Below are 17,506 nucleotides of genomic sequence, written 5' to 3'. Positions count from 1 at the left end.
CTTGAGTGTACACAGAATGGTTGCATGCCTGTGACCAACATTTCATCTCTAGTAGTATCGAGTTCTCTCTCTCGCACCATCAAGATCTTATGTAATTTTTTGGCACCGGTTTCTGTGGGCGGTCTCCTTTGGTCCCCCACTATCCCCCCAACTTCTCCCCCTTGAGCAGACTCTAGAGTATGGGTGGTACTTTGTTCCTGTTGTCTTCTCTGGTGTCAGATTCTCTCTAACATTGTTGGTCACCTATTTACTTAAATATCAGCATAGAGTTCCAGAAGAAATCAATGTTGGCTCTAGGATTTTCACCTCACAAAAATGAAATGGAAGAATGTAAGCACAGAGTTAGTTGGACTGAAGTGGAAAGAGGTGAATGAGAACTGAGTTGGGGAAGTAGAGGATCAGAATAAGCATGCTAGCAGATGCAACGTGAGGACATGGAAAGTTTACAGAGAAGGTGAAAGCACTTTCAGTAATTAAATATGTGGAAATCCATGTAAACAATTGACAATAAAAGTCAGGAAAACTATTAATTGAAGTAAGAAATATTCAAGTGAGATGGAAAAAATAGATGGAAGAACTATACAACATCTGTTCAAAAAAAAGGTGAGACTGTTATAATGAATACTTGGTTTTATTAGTTACCCTTGAATAATGCGAATCACATTAAAAATACAGACCTTGGCTGCCAATACAATTCTCCCAATGTTTATTCCAGCTTTTGAATGCTGCCTGGAATGCTTCTTTCAGGATACCCTTTAACTCTGTGGTACAAATTAGTTGGATGTCTCCAATAGTTTCAAGGTAGAGTCCTTAGAAAATAGGAAAAAGTCCTCTGAAGCAAGATTCAGAGACCAAGGTGGCTGGGGACCACTGGTGTGCTGTTTTTGGCCAAAAACTCAATAACAATCAATGATGTGTGCGGCAGTGGGTTGTCGTGATGAAATCACCTAGACTTGTTTCTCCACATCCGTTGTCTCTCTCTCCCAGAATTTCTTTGAAAATGATGAAACACCATGCAATAGTAGTGTCAATTTCATTGGCATGCTCCCTGACATTTACCCTATGGTTTGCCTGCCCTAAATCTTTCACAATGTTGAAAGAATTTGTGCAGCAAGCTTGTGAGAGCCCAGACAAGAGTCACTTGTGCGGAGAAAAGTGGAGATAGGGCCACGAGCAAGGTGATATTTTACTTCTCCCAAATGACTCTAGAAGGCGACTTGCATTGATGGTAACCCATCTAGCAGTTGGTGCATAGAAAGACCAGTCTCATCGTTTTTTCTACAGACCTTGCATGGTAAATACATTTGGACAGCAATTTTAGACGTACAGGGTCTGTCCCAAAAATAAGTAGAATAAATCCGGGAAAATATTTACTGCGGATTAAAGTGCAGGTTGTTAAAATTCTTGAAATAGCACCCTCATGCATCCACACACTGATGCTGACACCTCTGCCAGTCTTGGTCCACTTCCTGGAAGGCATCAAGAGGAACGTTGTTCAGGCACCTCGTCACGGCCTCTTTGATGTTATCCAGTGTTCCAAAATGGTTGCCTTTCATTCTCCTTTTCATTCCAAGGAACCCAATGAAGTACAGTGATGCCACATTAGGACTGTAGGGCAGTGTTGCCACCTTGTGCTTGGCCAGGCACTTGGGGTCATGAGGAAGGCAGTGTGGGATGGTGCTATGTTGTTGTGCACCATTGTTGTGGTGGAAAGCACCTTTTGAGCCAAAAAAGATGACAAGAAAAGGTCTGCTTATTTTTGGCACAGACCCTGTAGAAAGAGAATATGATGTAATGAGAATACCTTAGTTCTTAATTTAAACTTGATGGCGAGAGGGGCATTAAGGAAATTTAAAAATGAAGTAAGACCTTGGGGGTAGATAGCATTCCAATGGAACTACTTAAAGTTTAGGAAAATTTGAGAGGAAGAGATTTATGGATGTTAAACTGCTGGCCCCATGGTGCCTTTTGGCAAGAGTGGGCTAATGCTGGTGCCGCATTTCTCTCGACCCTTTCTTCCCATCCATCCCTAATGGCACAAATGACCTCAGCTGTCGGTCACCTCCCGTAAAAACTACTTCTATGAATAGTTATTGGTATTTGTATCTCCTTAATTGTATCTTTGTGATCTGATCTATCTAAATAGTGTGGGGCCATAATAACTCCTTAGGTGTCATTGTAGAACTCATTTGTTCTGAAACTTTCTAAAAGTCTAAGCCTCGCTTATTCTCTTTGCATCTCAAGTGGCTCCCAGCCTAATTACCCTAAAAGGCCTATCCCACTCTTCTTCTCATCATAGAAATGTTTCACAAATCTGGCGGATTTTATCTGAACTTTGTCTAATTCTTTTAGCTGCATTTTCTCCCAAGGATGCCAAATACTTGCAGCATATTCCAAATGTGGCCTAATTACGGCAAATTTATGTGGGATGCCCGAGTATACATCTAACTCAGTTGAGCACAACCCATTGATGACTACTATTTGTTTTTGACGTGTCAAGAAGTCTTTAATCCAATTTATTATTTTCTCATTGATAACATTGTGTTTAAGTTGGTATAGAAATTTATTTTTTTTTAAATCCAGAAATACTGCATCAACTTGTGGTTTGTTTTCTCCTGATCTAAGTATATAGTTAATATAAAGGGCCAATTTTGTTCTGGTGTGACAAGATCTGCTCTTCCGAAATCCATCCTGGATGTGGCTTAGTATCTACCTACTATCAAGACATCTCATAACGTTACTGTCAATGATGTGCTCTAAGTTTGCCCTTTTCCATTCTCAAAGATTGTAGAGTTTATTTACCCTGTATATCTCTAATATAGAACCAGAATAACATTGGATATTCCACAAGATATTCACATAGCATTTTAGTTTGAAGGAGTGTAAGGCTTCTTATAGGTTACTTTTTGTTTTACCACGATGTACTTCTTCTTCCTGTTTGGATATCTTCATATAAAGTACGTCACTCCTTTTTAAACTCTTTTTAAAATCTGATTGTAGATAGAATATGCATCTTCATTTCTTCATGTGTAATATTTAAGAAATATTTCCAAGTGCTCTCTGTATTGATTGTTTGGGTTTTTGTCTTGAATTCTGGTAATTTGTTTAATAAATATTTTCAAAGTCTGTTACAATTTACCTTGTTGAATAGTGTATTTTATGCTTTTCTTTGTGTACTTTCACAAACTTAGTTTTTATTTCCACAAGAACAGCTGTATATGCAGTTGCTGATGCAGTCTTATGCAGTGCGAGCCCCAATCATTTGATGGTAGATTAATATCACCAGCGATTATAATTTTACTGTTGCTATGTTTGTTGCTGGGAGTGGATATTTGGTTGTCGAGTTGAGTAGAATATCTGTATTTGAATCTGGGGGTCTGTAACATGAGCACAGGAATAGGCTTCTGTCGTCGTAGTTCTTAATGTTGCACCAAACGCTTTCTATGTCATTTACGTCGCATTCATATTTTTGACTTCTGAGATGTGAATTTGCAGCAATGAATACTCTCCCACCCAGTTCATTAGGCCTGTCCCTTCTGTAAATTGTGAAACCGCTCAGTAAAACTTCATTGCTTGCTCTATCTCCCGTGAGCCAACTCTCTGCTCCAACTACTATGTCTGCATTTGCACTGACAAAAATATTGGGAGAAAAAAAGGGAATGAAAGTTTACTGTTGAATAGTCCATCAGAAACCTATCTTAGCCAGTAGAATATCAATAATAATAATAATATAGTTAGCCTTCTTCCTTCCCAAAAATGTTGCAATCTTTGTTTGTCTTACATTGATTATTGTCTAATACCCTTCATACTGATTTTTGAATGTGCTCAGCAGTTGTTGTCACACCTTGTCAGACTGGCCAACAACTTACTCATCTGAAAATCAAGTCAAATTTTTGGATTCCCCATGTGCTCTAACTACTGCTACTGTCCCTTCTCATTCTTCTTTTCCATTACCTTCATGTTTATATTGAAAAGAGCAGGTGAGTATAAAATAAATTGCTTTGACTCAGTTTTTTACTGTGTGGCCATTAATAGAAAATGGATATTATGTAATTTGTTACTGGGCCACGGTAGTCCAGGGGTAGAGTGTTGGACTACTGTCTGGAGGGCCCTGGTTTGATTCCTGGCTAAGCCTCTCTGGGCACCTGTAGCTCCACATAAGCTATGTGATTTTTAAGGTACCACTTCCTGGGAAACCATAACCAGCACAGTGAAAGGCACTGGCCCACCTTCCCTGTTGTGTGAATTTCATGCGCCGTATAGGGCTTAGTACTGGGTGAATTCTACCATCACCCACCAAACCGACCTTTGGGTTGATTACACTGTAATATGCATATAGTTTGTTGTATTTAATGCAAAGTTATTAAGTTTTAGTTCTAAAGTATGACTGGCATAGATAATGAGTATGTAATTACAGACCTATTACATATATATTAAATGATACCAAAGAAATAAAAGATTATAAATTATTTAATTGATTGTAATTAGCAGTAATGAGATATGCTATTAATATTTGTACCTTTGTGTCATGCTACAGCAGATAATGAATGCAAGTGACCGTAGTAGATCAACCCTGGTTCAGAGTTTGTGGCCCCACAAAAATAAGCTTATAAGAGTCAATTTTTGTCTTAAAATTGTGGTCTCAGTGAAATAAAAATGAAATGGTGCTCCAGGGATGTTTTTGTCACTTTAAATGAAAATCAGATGTTACTTCTATGTTAAAGATGCAGAGAAATGCCCTTGGAAGATTAGCCATTTGGCCATTTTGATTAATAAATTAATGCATTTTTGGATGTGCAGTCGGGTTGCTGTGCCCTCCGCCGTCAGAAGGAACTGGAGCTGGAGGTTCTGAGAGGCGGGATCCGCGGCTGGGAGGGAGAGGACTTGCACACGCTGGGTGAAATCCTTCACATGGGCTCTGTTGCCGTGGGCCCCGATCACCGCGACCGTCACCTGCTGCTCTTCCCCTCAACCCTTCTCATTCTCAGTGCGAGCCAGCGCATGAGTGCCTTCATATACGAGGTAAAAATGAATTGGAACTAAAGGAAGGTGAATCGACTGTGTGGAAATTGATCATTGTACGAAGTGTAGCAATTAATTTTGTGGGCCACATCTGTAAAAATCATTTATTGAAAAAGCAATGTAATTTCACATTGCTCCCTTCAAAGCAGTCCCCCGTAATACACATCTCCATTCACCTTTTACGACCTTCAGCACTTGTGTTTCTCTGTTACCTCTTGTAGCACCGCTGACGTTGGTGCTTAATTGGCCCCCAGAGCCTGGATATGGCGCCATTTCTATTTTCCTTTGATTTATTGAAATGTAAAATGCATTGAGTAGGGATGGTGATTGCGGTGGTGGCCATTTTGGCTAATTGCTGCTCGACACTGATGTCTTTGTGGGAGAGAGAATGTCCTAATGAAGCACCCACGATTGCTCTTGCCAGAAATGGGGTCTGTTTCTGTGACCTCTTTCACACAGGTCCTGGTGACCTTAGAAACTTCTCTGACTGTGAGCTGATAGTTTGAGTTTGATGGCTGGTTCTATCTTCTCCTCAGAAATGTCATTTCAAGCAGGGGAAGGTGATGAGGCCCAAAGGCTCATTGTCCTCCATGGACATCCTCCCCTCTCCAAACTTCACCATCCTCTTGTGGAGCAATATTCTTTTCACTAGGTGGTCTCCTTGAAGAGGGTTCATCATTTTGAGAGTCTCTTCTCCCTGTTTTCAGAAGGATTTCAAGTGCATCTTATTCATCTGTGGAAGCATGATTCATTTCTATAGTCACAATTAGGAAAAAGCACTTGTGCACAAAAACTGAGCTACACTCAAAAGAGTGGACACTGTTGATTGGGTGAAATGCCAACATTTAATGCACTATGGTTGCCAGCCTCCCAGCATTGCCAACTTGCTCACAACAATATGAGTATCTTGTTAAGTCTAAGAGATCTTGGGTAACTGTGGGTAATTCATTTGAAATCAGAGAAACTGCCACTGAAAACAATACAAAAAATATCATTTTCAGAAAGAATTTTATCTATTAGTGTGAGAGATAAATTACATATTACATTATGTATGGCTCGTGGATTAAGGCTATAGTGATTACCTGGCCCATAATTTGGTATTAAGAGGGCAAATTCCAAAAAACTAGCCTTAAAAACTAATCATGCCTGTTTATGATGGCTGTTCAATAAAAAATGATCAGAAACTTTTTTTACTCTCATTATTTATTTAACTTGGTACATATATATGGTTAGCGCAATCTGTACTATATGTGTGTGGTACAAGCTTTTTTGATTCAACTCTGGTCAGCTGGTGTTGGTGGCAGCCCTTGAGCCTTGAAACATGTTCTGTGCGACTATGCCCGCCTCTGACGATGATAAATGCTTCCCAAGCAGGTGTTCCTTGGCAGAGGGGAAGAGAAGAAAACTGCTTGGTGTGGGCTTGAAGGAAGACTTGAGAACACCCTTCTGGTTGATTTCCATTCGAGTCATAATTTCACGGTGGAAACCCGTCCACAAGAGGTTCTATACCCTATGTGGTTATTATCCTGCTGCCAACTCTTGAATGACAAACAATTGAATTTTCAATATTTCTGATGGTGTTCTTAATGTTATTCATGGCTCTTCTCTCACGGTGGCCACAGCAGTGTTTATTTCCATTTAAGTGCTGTGACTCTAACTTTGGGTCAATCTTCCTTTGGAAATGATTTCCAATAAACATTAAAACCATCTTCCAGCTGTGCTGTAAAAGATACTTTTCATTGGTCTTTGCGTCCTTACACTGGCCTCCTTAACTGATGACAGCCAAGAGAAAAATTTCAATGACAAAATTATAAAATCATTTGTGTGATATTTCTTGCTGCTCATTTGAAATTTCTACATGTACGACCAAAGATTCTCCAAGAGCACTTGAAGGCCATGAATGCAATGGAGAATCAATGGTGTGGAAACAATTTGTTGTGAAGTATTAGTGTCGACACCTCTGGCATGATGGTGTATTGCTATCTGGATGAAAGGCATAGTATCACATTTTGGAAGAAGGTTGCTCTTTGCATAACTATCTTGCAGAAAGAGAATAATCCCATGAAATTGATGCAAGGCTTCAGTTCACATCCAGTATCATTGAGGCATAGCAGTCTTAGAGTGGCTTAGGAATACAGAGATTAGATATTTCAGCCAGCAGAGGGTTCGAAAGCTAGATGGCAGCGATTTTTGGACCAGAAAGAGGTTGTGTTGTCTGAGGTGGAAAGCAAAGCAAAATGAGACTCGGGTCTCTAGCAGTTTGCTTGGAATGTGAGAAAGGTGTTCATGGAGTTTGTTTGGTTTGCCACAAGTGCGAGATTTGTCTGGGAAAAGACAGGATTCCATGTCCTGAAGAGCTCTCCAGATCAGTTTTCCCAGACAGTAATTTCTAAAAGCCATAACTCCCATGCAATTCTAAGTTGAGTTGATGGAAGTGTAATACCTGGTCAAGCATGGAAAATTCTACCAAACATCAATGCTTGCAAAACTTTGCCCATAAAATTAATTAAAATGAATACCTATGAACTTTAATCTATTAAGAATAAGGTAATAGAAGTGCTCATTAATGAAAATAATCCAAGCATTGTGTGTATTTGTGAACACAGGCTGCAAAAAAATGAAACAAATGCTGTCAATATTCCTGATTATTATATATCTTGTTACATGTATGTTACATATATTATTACATATATATTACATACTACCTTGATCAAAAATTTCCCGGAATTTATTCAGAAAATTAAAAATACAAGTTTATTCATCTAAATCTATATTGTCCCCTTCAAAGTAATCCCCATCGACTGCAACACACTTATGCCAGCGCTTGATCCAATCCTCGAAACATTTTTTATATTCGGTTTTCGGTATGTCCATCAGTGCTTCCTGCGATTTTTCCATTACTTCCTCTCGGCTGCTAAAACACGTTCCCCGTAATGGTTTTTTAACTCGATTGAACAGAAAGAAGTCACAGGGAGCCAAATCAGGTGAATTCGGTGGCTGTTGGATGGTATTTGTTGCATTTTTCGTCAAAAAATTACGAATAATGATAGCACTGTGCGACGGTGCGTTATCATGGTGCAAAATCCACGAGTTTTCTGCCCACATTTCTGGTCTCTTTCGGCGAATTGCTTCACGCAAACGTCTCATAACGCCCAAATAATACTCTTTGTTTACTGTCTGGCCTTCTGGCAAAAATTCATGATGCACTACACCGTTGTAATCCATGAAAACCGTCAGCATTGCCTTCTTTTTTGACTGAAAACGACGTGGTTTTTTTGGTCTCGGCTCATTTGGTGAACGCCATTCACTTGCCTGATGTCTGGATTGCGTGTCGTACTCATAAACCCACGTCTCGTCTCCAGTAATGATCCTTTTGATGAATGTGGGATCGGATTCAGCCTCGCAAATCATGTCTTTTGCGACGTCAACACGGTCTCTTTTTTGCATGAAATTGAGGTCTTTTGGCATGCTACACGACGGAAACCCAAATCATTAACCACAATGTCTTGGGCGGATCCATAGGCAATGTTCAAGTCCTCCGCTATTTCTCTGATGGTTAATTTGCGGTTATTGACCAACATTTCTTTTACTTTATCAATTTTTTCACCGACTTTCGATGTCGATGGTCTGCCACTGCGTTCATCATCTTCGATTGACTCACGACCACTTCTGAACCGCTCGTGCCACTGGTAAACGACCGTTTTTTTTAGAGAATCGTTGCCGAAACACTTTTCCAACATTTCCAACGTCCGTGCGCCACTAAATCCGTTTTTTACGCAAAATTTAATACAAGTTCGTTGTTGCAAATTTAAATCCATTTCTGCAATTGTAAAAAATCGCCAACACACACAGAGATAGATGTACTCTTGGCTATGTAACTTTTGCAAATGTCAAGTTATGACACTAAGATTTAAAGGGAATATCAACAACAGATGTACCAATTTAACAAAAAAAAACAGAACTCAAATCGGAACGATGGGAGCGCCACACGGTGGTTATTCCGGGAACTTTTTGATCAAGGTAGTATATATTGCATATATATTAAAATCTTTTACCATTTGTTGTCCAGAAATGGCAGTGCCATGATCCTCGCAAAGCGAACTTTGGTTTCAAATAAGATTTTAATTCATATATGTTGACCTAAGCGGTGGTCCAGGGTTAGAGCATTTGACTACTGACCAGAGGGCCCAGGTTCGATTCCCAGGCAAGCTTTTGGCTACTCTCATATCCACATAAGTTATGTGATATTTAAGATACCAGATCTTCCTGGGAAGCCATAACCGACCCAGGGAAAGGCAATGGCCCCCCTACCCTAATGTGTAAATTTCACACGCTGTATAGGGCTTAGTACCTTCTACCGTCAACTACCAAACCGACCTTTGGGTTGATTACTGTGTTTATGGTTTATGTTGACCTAACTGATGAAAGAGTCCTCAAATGCTGTGTGAAATACCATGTATCCAATCATCATAATATCAGTTTATCAGTCCCCTCGCGAAAAATTGGATATTTCCTTTAGCTGACTAATTGCCTTCTCAACAGAATGTTCACTTCGTGTTGTATAACTTCCTTCATTATAACTGTTGACTTCACCTTGATGTCTAAATTGCATCAATTGTAAAAGCTGATTTTACAACAATGTCAAACAGTGTCCATGCCCACATTACCAAATATGAGCCAACTCCTATCAAAGCAAATTCAAATCGTCAAGTGACCATATCATCGCTAATTTGAACAAGCCCCCAGCTACTACAAAAAAATGAATTCCCCATCTATCTGACCACTGTCTTGCTTGCCACTTTCCAACTGAAACTATTTTGTAATTCACCGTACAAACTTGAACAGAGCCTCTATTTAAAATTATTTATAATTTGCAGTAAGTCTTGATACTAGAAAATTGAGAAAATGTTTATAGTTGATATACAAGGTTTGTATTAAAAGTAAGTGAAACAATTTTTTCCTGGCATGGGTCGCTGTGTCGCAGTGTGCAAGCTCGCTGGTGGGGGGTCTGACCTTCAACTCGCACCAAGCGCCGATCGCCAGCGAGTGTTTGTGCAGGCTAGATCATGTTTTTAATGGGCCCCTGTTGAGTGACTCAGCGCAAGTGCAAAATGCAATGAACGGTTGAACAGTGGTACGCCATCAAATTTTATACTGGACTGGAGAAATCAGGTATGAAGACGTTGGGAATGATTCTCCAAGTGTTCAAGGATGAAAGGTCATCACAGACTGCAGTTTTAATAGTGGCGCAAGCTCTTCTAATATGCTTCGGAGAGAGTGGAGTACGAGACCCGTGCTGGGCAGTTGTAGACCTCAAGAACTGATGAAAACATGGAACGTGTGCGTCAAGTGCTGAATTCAGACTGTCCCATTGGCATTGATAAGATGACAGTGCATTATTAATTATCACTGAAAATATGGCAATGCACAAAATTTGTGCTAAACCCATCCCAAAGGTTTTGACGGACAGCCAAGGGCAGTCGAGTGTCTGCTTGCAAAGACCCGCAACAGCATCGTGGTGATTCCTCAACCCCTTTACAGTCCTGACTTGCCATCACTAGACTATTATTCCTATTCCCAAAAGTGAAATCCTCCCTCAAAGGACACCACCATGGGACTCTTTGAGTGCCATCTAAGAAGCCTGAATGCATAACCTTTAGACCCTATCGCCTATCAGGGAGCCTTTGAGTCGCGGAAAAGCTGGTCTGCCAAAAGTACATCTATGCTCAAGGGATATACTTGGAAGAATTTTGAGGCATTGTGGCATTATCTGAAATAAATCTATTTTTTGTATGCTTTTCCGGATACTTTTCATGCAAACAGTATAGCAATGTGGAATGCTTCTAGGAATTTTACAACACATTTCTGGATCAAGTTAATGTAGTCTTCCTTGAGAACGTAGGATGTGGGGGCGAACAAAAAATCAAGAACAATTGGGTCACAAACCCAAATTCTGGATAACAGCTTTTCTGAGAGAAATGGCTGCAAAAATTATGATCAACCATGATCAGAACTTGATTGAAGAGTACTAAGCTAGTAAAAAAGGGTACCATAAGATGTTGGCAAACCCAAAACATACTTACAGCAACAATAGAATCATCTAATCAAATTAGAAAACATTTCCAAATAATCTTGGAGAATCATTAACAGCTCTTAAGCATAATTCTCCCCTCAATCTCTCTTATCATCACTTGACCATCATGGTATTGTATTCTCTGATATTACTTACACGTCTTTATTGTTTCAAGGATATAGCAACTATTCCCAATTTTTAAAATTTCTTGACCCACCTCGACAACAATGATTATAGAAACGACTACAAATCTTTCTTCTTATACCCCTCTTCAGAGGAGGAACTGCCTACGTATAATAGTGCTGTGAGCAATGTACTGACCGTAGCCCTGCGTGAGATGGCAGCTCAGGCTCTTTGGTTGCGTCCCTCTGCTTCCTCTGATCAACCAATCCTTTGCTGTGGTATCCACCCAGCCCCTCCTTGAGTGCTTTAAAAGCATCCCTTCTTTCAAAGTAAGGAAAGCCAGCATGATTCTAAAAACTATAAGCCATTAGCAATACAATCTGTTTTCCAAATTCCCATAAGGAAAAAATGTGCAGTTTCTTTAATGGCATGGATTCATAGTAAATAGTTAAACCATTTCAGCCTCTCTCTCTTGAGGCTATTACTTCCATCCTGACATGTGCTGCAAAAAAGGAAACCATTAGCTTATTCATAGGTCTTGGTAAAGCTTTTGACTCTCATGATCATCAATTACTCCTTAGCAAATTTAAGGGAGGGAGGCATGGAATAAGAGAACTGCCCTATCTCTGGATAGAATCATGCCTAGAAAATTGTGTAGACGATGTCACAATATGCAAGTTTTATTTTCAAATTTAAAATTAAATAAATTTTATTAGCAAATGGGATGGTATGTACAAAAGTATCTGCATACCCAGAGGTCAATATTGTATATATAGAGGCCAGAGGGGTCAATTTTGGGGCCCTCCTATTTTAGATCTATATTGCTGGCCTGCATTCAGCCATATTTTATTTATTGTAAGGTAATCTACCGGTTAAGGTTGGTTTTGGATGGGCGCAACTACAAATGAAATATTTTGTGACACCTTTCAAAACACAATCCATCATCCTACTCTACATCAAATCCTTCTTCATCTCTGTGTACTTTCTTCCTCCCTCTCCCGCCCAACGTCCCTCTCCTGTTCCTGACCATTCCTCGTTTGCCTAACATTCTCCCCTCAATTACAGTCTTCAACATCCCACTGCCAATCAATATGCCCTTCATCTATTTTTCCTGCCTCCATAGGATTTCTCCCAACGAGCCGCTCTCTTCGCCCACCATCCCAAGTACTTCCTCATTTGTTTTCTTCTCTGTCCATTTCACCTTCTCCATTCTTCTCCACACCCACATTTCAAGAGCCTCCAATCTACACATCCTATTATCCCACTTCAATGGCCACGTTTCCGCGCTGTACATAGCTACGCTCCTTATCAAAGTTTTTACGAGTCTTTTCTAAATATCCTTTCTCAACGTCCCTGTCATCAACTCCTTCCTCCTTGTGAAAGCCTCTGCCTAGCGATATTTTCTCCTTGTGTCCCTATTGCCTTGACTGTGTTGGTCTAAAACACATTTAGGACACGTAAACTGTTCTACCTGATCTATTGTTACCCTCCTATTGTAATGTTTAGCTTATCCTTTTTCTTTGTGGAAAATCGCATAACCTTTGTTTTATTAATGTTGATTCTCATCCCATACCTGTCGTACTGAATTTTGAATTCACTCCGCAAGGCTTGCAAACCCTTGGCTGACTGACAAACTAAAGCTTGGTCATCAGCAAACCTAACTGATTTTACGAATTCCCCGCCCACTTTCATTCCTGCCTCCAGTTCTCCCCATGTCTCTTTAACCATTTCTGCCACATATGTATGCGTTGAACAGCAACGGTGATAATGGGCAACCCGGGCTTACACCTCTTCCTAACTCTGCCCATCCGGACTCCCTGTTCCCCACTTGCACCTGAGCAGTGTGAGATGTCTGCAGGTTGTGGATTAGCCTCCTGTCCCTCCAGTCTATTCCTATTTTCTGCAATGTACAGGATGCAGCGGTTATCTCCGGACAATTTCTATTTGAATTTCCCACTGTATTGTAGTTCCACTGGAGGTCGTGATTATCGTTCTTGAAAGCCATAAGTATCTAGTAAACAGTCATGACCTAACAATGGCCAAGATTCTATGTACAAGTACAGACTACAATCGAAGAGCCTCTATTAATGGGAGTGTTCGTGCTGGGCGTTCGTCCAATGAAATAGTTCGATTCTTTGGTTGCCCCAGATCAACTGTTTACGTTATTGTGGCTAAGTGTAATGCTTTGGAGAAGTCTAAGGGAAGGTTTTGCTGACCTGGCAAGGAAACCTCATTCAAGGAAACGCGTGTCACAAACTGCGGCTGTCATCCAGAAGGCGCTGATTTCAGAGGACCTGGGGCGATCGCTGAGGATATTGGTGTCAGAATTAATGTAAACAAGGGAACGATGCATCGGAAGGCAGAGGAGGACCTACGATACGAGTCGTATACAATAAACATACAAGTCGTACGCAATAAAGGTGTGACAAATGCTGTCTGAAGCTGCCTAAACAAAGTGGATTGCTCGCTGCTACCTGCTATTGTGTTCTCCAAAAAATGATGCTGTGGGGCGAATCAAATTCTTTTCTGATGAAAAAATTTTACTGTTGACACGAAGATCAACCAGAGAAATGATCACTGGCTAACCCACAATCCCAAGGGCGTCCCGATTGTTGCTTAAACAAAATTTCAGGCTAGTGTTCACGTCCTAGGTGTTGTGTCCAGTGACAGTGGTATCATGCCACCAGATTTCCTTGAAAAGGAACAAACTATCACAAAAGAACTCTATATGCAAATTTTGAAGAAGGTCATGAAACCTTGGATCTTAACTGTGGCCTCAGGGAGACAATATGTCTTTCAACAGGACAGATTCACCAGCTAATACGAGTGAGTCATTTAGTCCAAAACTGGCTCTCAAACAACATTATTGACATGTTCTCGTCAAAGGAGTTCTGGCCCTCAAATAGCCCAGACTTGAACCTCCCCGACTATTCTGTTAGGAGCGTAGTCGAAAGAGTTGCCAATAAGACGAGCCACCTTTATGTTGCATCTCTACACACCGCTATCATAGCAGCATTCACACTGCAGCATAGCAGCTGTCCTAAAGAGTGCGTGCGATTGATTCAGGACAAGATTGGAGGTGGTCATTGCAGCTAAAGGGGGTTACATCAAGTAATATTATCCTTGACAGTTTCCACTACTTGTATGTAAAAGGTTTTTCATTTTCATTTGTATTTTTTTAATAATTTTGCTTTTGAACTAAAGTTTCATTTGTCTGGATTCAAGCGCTGAACCCTGTATGTTAAAATCTCCTGAGGTACCGTGGATTAAGGCGCGGTAATCTGTACTCATTAGTTTTTCCCTATTCACTCTGCCAAACACCTTTTCAAAATCTACCAAACAGTCAAATACCTCCTGGTTGTATTCTATATTCCTCTCAACTAATAATCTCATTACTGCAATGGCATCACACGTACCTCTCCCTTTCCTAAACCCAAAATGATCTTTCCCTAAGTAATCATTTACCCTACTCTCTATCCTTTTGTTGATTATTTTGAGAACAAATTAAGCTATGTGGGAAATCAAACTTATTGTTCTGTAATCCTCATATGATGTAGCCTTTACTTTTTTCGGAACAGGAACTAACACTAATGTCACAAAGTTTTTTGGCCAGATTCCTTCCTCATAGATACTACAAATCAGTCCATGTAGAGTCTACCTCCCACATTTTCGTGAACATATCAGTAGTTCCAAAGGAACATTTTCTACGCACACAGCCTTATTTGATTCCATCTCCCTTAATACCCTTTCTATCTCATCATCGAATATGCTTACATCTAAGCTATCTTCCTCTACGTCGTGCTCCTTTTCTATGTCTAACCTTGTTGGCCTAAGTTTTCTACCATACAGTGCTTCTGTTTATTCCCTCCATCTCTCTTGGATCTTTTTTGTGCCCATTATTATCTTGCCCAACTTATCTCTAACTGTTAACATAGATCTTCTGTTCTTACTTACCGATAGTTATTTAACTTTGTTGTATAGCGCGCCAATTTCGGCCTTCCTCTGCAGACATTCCATATTCTGAAACTGCATCTTCCACCTTGATTATTTTGCTTTCTTTGTTGCCCATCTCAATTTAGTATTTAACTCTTTTAAATTCATTTTGCCTAACTCTGTGTTTGCATTCTTCAATTTTCTCCTCTCATCCATCTTTGTAATCATCTCATCCATGATCCATGGTTTCCTTGTCCTTTTTCACATTTACGGTTCCTATAGTTTCTTTTGCAGCTTTCGATATCCCTTTCTTGATGCATCCCCATTTTTCTTCGATAGAACTCAGCGCTTTACCATCATCCATAATTTTCTCTACAGCCTGCTGGTACTCCTTCCTTGTCAATCCATATAATGCTTCTGCATTTCATTTCCTAACCCTCTGCCCCTGCCTTATCTTTTTGAAACCAACACCTCACTTCATAACAACTAAATTGTGGTCTAAGTCCGCACCTGCTCCTGGGAATATGTGAAAATTTATCACACTTCCTAAACCTGTGTCTAACCAGAATATAATCTAACTGATACCTTTCTGAGTCACCTGGCATTTTCCATGTATACCTGCGCCTTTTGTGGTGTCTAAACCAAGTGTTGGTGATGTGTAACCCCTGTCTCCTGCAGAACTCAATTGCTTTCTCGACGTGGTCATTCCTCATGCCTAAGCCGTAGTCCCCGACCTCATCACCATCTCTTCCTTCGCTCACCGTCGCATCCCAATCCCCCATCACTATCAAATGTTTCCTCGGAGGAACTTATGCGATTATGTCCTCTTAACTGATCATATATCCTATAAACCTCATCCTCCAAATGGTTGCTTGGTGGCATGTGTAACTGAACAATGACCAAGTTCGTAGGTTCTGCTTTTATCTCTACTAGTAATAATCTATCCGTTACCTGCTCTATGTTGACTACGCTTCTTCCTACCTCTTTATTCAATATGATGACAACCCCTTGTTCCCTCTCGTCCCCGCCACTATATTATTCTATAACTTTCACTCCAGTAATCCCTGCTATCCTTTCATCTCATCTCGCATAAACCTAAAATATCTTTATTTCCTCTTTCTATCTCTCGTTTAATATTCTCTAATTTTGCTGTCCTCTACATTGTCCTGACATTCCACGTTCCTATGCTAACTAATTTAGTCTTCTTATCCTGGATCTTCCGTCCTGCTGCGGTTGGTTTTCATTGGCAAGGGTTCGAGGGATGAAGACCATGGAAGACTTGCCTCTCCTGTTGCCAGGCATGATGCACGGCTGATTGGGCCGAGCCCCGTGGTTGCCAGGACTCAAAATCTCTGTATTGTCCATCATGTAAATTTTGAGAATGATAATTGAGGTGGTTTCCGGTTGCCTTCCTCAATAGTGTTTTTATCGTGACACCATCACTTACTGGCCGCCCCACTGGGGTCGGACGCCATTGCAGCCGCCTCACTGAGGAGCAGACGCTGCACAGACTACCTTTCACCTTGCTCCGAACCTTTGACCCATCTGGCATGGGTGGCTCTACCAGGAGCAATTATCATTATTCCTGCCAGCTCAGCTCTAGGGGTCATCGGAACGCACAAGCCCTTCCACCACATGAAGGTCAACGAATGTCCATGGGAGGGAATCAGCAAATCATGAGGATGAATTGAAAAGTTCTTGGAATGGTGTAGAAATAGACTTACCTCTGTGAAACTTTTTTATTTTTCAATTAAGTCTCTCTGTACACTAATGCACTGTCAGTGATGTTCCAATGTCTTGATCTCATCACTTAAATAAGATTCCTTCAGTCCCCTAAAATACCAATCTACTTTGGCTGTTAGTTCTTTGTTTGAAGAGAATCTCCATCCACCAAGAAAAATTCGTAGTTTGCGGAAGAGATGGAAAACTAATTGAGCCAAACAAGGCTAATTAGGTGCTATGGCAAAAATTTGTGTCTTGGTTCACGAATTTTTCCTATGGCAGCAATGCATATGTGAGGGCAGTTTTTGTCTTGATGAAAGATGCTTTCTTCCTTACAAACCGACCTTTTTTTCATGTATCTTTTGCTGTAGTTGGTCCATAGTATGTCCAGTAATTATTTGACCTCTTGGAAGATAATCTGTCAGCACAATCCCTTTTGCATCCCCGAAAACTGAAGCCATCACCTTTCTGGCCAACTGTATTACCTTTGCTTTCTTTGGTGGTCTACTAATCAACATGTTTCCACTGCTTTGACTGCTTTTTTGTCTCTCGGGTAGTGTCGTTGACCCAAGTTTCCTCTGTGGTCACAAACTGGTGCAGAAAATCTTGTTGGTAGCTCAGAAAATGGGTCAA

At 40.5% G+C, this 17,506-nt stretch overlaps 1 protein-coding gene across 1 annotated transcript in view; it reads left to right on the top strand.

Annotated features, from left to right (window-relative positions):
• The window catches only part of LOC139699002 (rho guanine nucleotide exchange factor 7-like), a 116,968-nt gene that overhangs the window by 28,463 nt on the left and 70,999 nt on the right, over positions 1-17,506 (top strand). The window contains exon 7 of the mRNA XM_071597997.1: positions 4,801-5,022. Within this exon, the coding sequence (XP_071454098.1) occupies positions 4,801-5,022 (222 nt within the window). The remainder of the gene's footprint in view (positions 1-4,800; positions 5,023-17,506) is intronic.

This window comes from Hetaerina americana, unplaced genomic scaffold (genome assembly GCF_022747635.1).
Source record: "Hetaerina americana unplaced genomic scaffold, ioHetAmer1.1.p SCAF_9, whole genome shotgun sequence".
NCBI classification, from domain to species: Eukaryota; Metazoa; Arthropoda; class Insecta; order Odonata; family Calopterygidae; genus Hetaerina; species Hetaerina americana.
This window is presented reverse-complemented; position numbering and strand designations above follow the sequence as displayed.